Raw genomic sequence first — 4,229 nt, forward strand, 5'->3', positions numbered from 1 at the left:
ACTAAAAAAATAAATAATCAAATAGTTTAGCAGGATTTAATAATACTTAGTAGTTATTATGTCAAATAATTTTCAGATTTTAAGGTTACGAATGAGTTTTTAAAATTTACTATACTAATTTGATTAAATCCAACTTGTAACAAAAAAAATCTCCTAACTATTTATATTTAATCTAATCCAGAAATTAAGAATAGGAGTTTCATAAAATTTCCAATTAATCCAACCTAATTGCGAGAAAGGGCCTCGTGCCCTAAATTCCTAAACCATGAACCAAAGCGACAAGCATCAACAATTTTACAACAAACCGAAATTTAACCTATATAAACCCAACGACAATCAATCGTACAGTAACAAAAAAAAAAAATAAACAAAACAAAGAAAAAGAGAAAATCTACCCATGTAACAGATCCAAGTAAATATAAACTCAAATAGAAAAGTAGAACAACAAAGTAAAAATGATTAGTTTCTCAATCGCTTTAACCAACAGTCGAATTCTTACCCACTTTTTGGTCCAAGTACTGCAAGCAATCAATTCGACACGCACCAATGGATGAAATCTACTGCTATTTTATCGATCAACAGAAGCAAAAATCTATCAGGGTCAAAACATCGAGCAGGTTAAAGTCGCCTTACCTGGGTGAAGCGCCCAACATGACGATCTTCTCAAAGAGGTCAGGTCGGGAGATGGAGGCGATGGCTCCGATCATGGAGGAGACGGAGTGTCCGACGAAGACACAGGATTTGATTCGGAGCTCCTCCATGATAGCGAGGAGGTCCAACACGTAGCCTTCAATTGTAGAGTAGCGCTCGAAGTCGAAGTAGTCGGGGTTGGTCGGCCCAGCGCCCATGTTGTCGAAGAGCACCACGCGATAGCCCTCGATAAGGTGAGGCAACAGGTGCTTCCACACAGACTGATCAGTTCCGAACCCATGGGCCAAGACGACAACCTTCTCGCCGTTCCCCACCACCCGCACATTGTGAGCTTCCTCCAGTATCCCCATCTTCGACTCTCGCTCCTGTAATCCCTTCTCTCTCTCGCTTTCACTTGTTTCTCAGTGATAGAAATCTCCCGCAGGCAGATAAGGGAAAGAGGGAGATGACGGAGGGGAAGATTCGGTATTTTTGTGTCTTCTGCTTGCTTGGTTCGAGACGTCCTATCCTTCTCGACCACAAACTTGGCAATCGCAGGGAGGCATGAGCATTGGTGTCAAAGTCGCTTAATACAATCCAAGTCAACTTCGATCGTAAATTGCCTATATTTGTTTCTATTTAAATTTTAACAGCGCTCATCTCGGTCTGTTTAATTTGGGGGCTTTGACTGTCATTTTTTTTTATGGGTGTATCTAATTGCTGTCATTTTGAAGGAAGTGTTTTACGGCATAATTAATCTTTTGGTGGAACTTAGTGAGACTATCCACCAGCATCAGGCCCATACTTATTTTGCCCAACTAAAGAGGTGACACCATAGTAGAAGAGATTCGAATCCGGGATGGGGGTTCCCAACCGGCGGAACCTAGCGAGGCTACTCACTGGCAACAGGTTCACAATTTACTTGACTATCAATTAAAAGGTCTTTTAAATTTGAGTCTTACATATATAATATATATGCAAATTTATCTTAATTAATCTAAATATTACTTACAAAAAATTTAAATTTTATTGAAGTCAAAATTTGGGCTTCGTTTGGGATGACTTTTTTACCGTTTCTATAACAATTATTTTAATTTTTATGCTAAAAAATTGCTTTAAGAAGCAGTAAGAAAGTCACTCAAATGAAGCTTTAATTTGATTTTGATCTGCTCGAATAATTCTAATTTTAATATTGATTAATAAACTTTCTATATATATAAATTCATCATAAATACATGGGTGTGAAAAATCTAGCTAGTAGCAAAAGATATTTGATCTTATTAACTACAAATGATATCCGCGCTAATTAGAGAAACAATATAGAAAAAATAGGCGATGTATAAATGTTTAAATGAGGGGTTTTGATAAATTACTCTCAAGAAAGGATTAGTGATAGGAAATTTGAAGGTTAGTGAGTGATCAAGGAAAATTGATGCGATCATTTATAGATATAATGGGAGGAGGCTAAGAAATTGGGAGTTGGTATGTGACGTGGTGACGATATATAGTAAACATTGCTCATATTCAGATTGTTTGCTGATGATTGTAGGACAATTGATGAATTTTGAGCAACGATGGGTGTCAAGGGACAGTGCACATCAAAAAAATTATGAAAGTTGGATGAAGATCAATGTAGAAAGAAGATGGATGTTGGGCAATGATCAGATTGGGGAATAATGTACACTTAGCAATCGTGGACATCAAGTAGCGATGAGTCGTAAATGACTATGTACATCAATGTTGGGTGTTGAGGAATGGCATACATCATGTGATTGTAGATGTTGAGAAATGAAAAACATTAGAGGATGATAAATGTTACCAAACTAATAATATGAGCAACAATGGACATCAGGGGTATGATAATGGTTTAAACAAGACAAATTTATAGAACATGAGTGATGTTTGACTTGACAACATTAACAAAATGATCCGTTTTTTTATGTTTGTTTGAATTATTAACTTATCAAATCAAACACTAGCTGCTTATGAACCTAAAGTCTACTTAAAAATTATGTTTAAATTATAAAATATAGATATCACGATGTGTATATAAATATAATTGTATGAATATGAGTGTTTATATGTATATGTGTGTAGTCAAGTCATCATTGGATAGGGCATGATTGAGCAAAACCTTATAATGTTTAGCTCATTAAATAAATAAGCTTATAAAAATTAGTCAAGTATGAGCTGATTATCCAGTTAAATAGCTTTTTTAACATGCCTAGCCAATAGGCATGAGAGAACTATGAATTTTGAGCCACAATAAGCATAAAGTGACTATATATGTTGAGCAATGAGAGGCATCAATGGACAAAGAGCACGTGATTATAGAAATTAAGTGGTATGTGCATTGTGGGGCAAAGAACATCTAATGACTATTAAGTAGTGTAACACAGTGCAATAATGAATTTCAAGCAGTAATGATCATCATGCAATGACATACATCATATAATCGGGGATTTTGAGTAATGTTGGGCGTTTGGATAATGAAGGTTGAGTGGTGATGTTTGTTGAGCAATGAAAAGTGTTATGTAACTATGATGTCGAGTGGAAATGGGCATTAGTGATACTAAGCACCAAATAATAATGAGGGTAGACTAGTGACAATTTACAGAGGATGACAAGTATTACACAACTAGGAATGTTGTGTGATGGTTTCTATGAAGCCCCAACATTTAAATTTGTAAGAATTCAATCTTTTTATATCATAAACATCAACCATATCTTATTAATTTCATTTTATTAATATAAATAGTGAAAAACATAAATACGTTCAATATTTACACATTGGTCTAAGCCTAAAATGATATATACAATAGTCATAATATAAAACCAGCAATGACTCATTACTACAAATACATAATGTAAACCAGAAATAAGATTGAATTTTAATTATGGATATTTTGAGAATAATTCCAGTAATTTGATTTTTCATATTTCTCTAATTACTACATTAATATGTATTATTTTGAATTGAAATTTGACTGCATTAGTTCTCATGATATATCCTATATATAGTAAATTTTTCAAAAGTTTTTAATCGTTATTTTGAAGCTAGTTGATTATTTTATATTGGCTTAAGCCATAACTAACTATAGTTAACTTTGCATTTTTAAAAAATCATTATGCTTTGAGTTTGATGTCTAATCATCCAATCATTTCTTCATTGGAATTTAAACCAAAGCTTGACTACATGTGGGTTACATTAACTAAATCAAATGCAAGCTTTAGATCATTTCCATGTAACTCTTTATTCCAATTTTCACATTCATCAATTAGTCATTTTAGCTTGAATTTGGATTTGACCTTAGGTGCTATGGTAAGGGCCCATCTTATTATAACATCTCTATGTTAATAAAGTGGGGAATTGTTTTGTGGGCGAGTTTTCAAATGCATGTGTTAGGGGTTAACGGAAACATTTGAAATCTTCACCTCTTCCTATGCACTTAGTCATATGGCACTTGTTGCATCATATGATTGATTGATTGTGCATATCTGTAAAGGGTTAGTGACATTGATTTATGAAACCATACAACCTAGAGACACATAAGGACAAAAAATAAGAAAAAAATTTAGGAATTTAGGAAAATTATAGA

General features: G+C 33.9%; 1 protein-coding gene across 1 annotated transcript; it reads right to left on the reverse strand.

Annotated features, from left to right (window-relative positions):
- Nucleotides 1-450: 450 nt before the first annotated feature.
- LOC110092679 (probable esterase D14L) lies at nt 451-1,143 on the reverse strand. Its single transcript, XM_020817326.2, has one exon. It carries the CDS (start codon nt 999-1,001, stop codon nt 630-632), a length of 372 nt encoding a protein of 123 aa, XP_020672985.1. The 5' UTR covers nt 1,002-1,143; the 3' UTR covers nt 451-629.
- Between the last annotated feature and the right edge of the window lie 3,086 nt (nt 1,144-4,229).

Source organism: Dendrobium catenatum, unplaced genomic scaffold, assembly GCF_001605985.2.
Source record: "Dendrobium catenatum unplaced genomic scaffold, ASM160598v2 fragScaff_scaffold_621, whole genome shotgun sequence".
Taxonomy (NCBI): Eukaryota; Viridiplantae; Streptophyta; class Magnoliopsida; order Asparagales; family Orchidaceae; genus Dendrobium; species Dendrobium catenatum.

What these genes read in the sequence shown, in the direction of transcription:
- LOC110092679 (XM_020817326.2), bottom strand. Translation starts at nt 1,001, where the DNA reads ATGGGGATACTGGAGGAAGCTCACAATGTGCGGGTGGTGGGGAACGGC.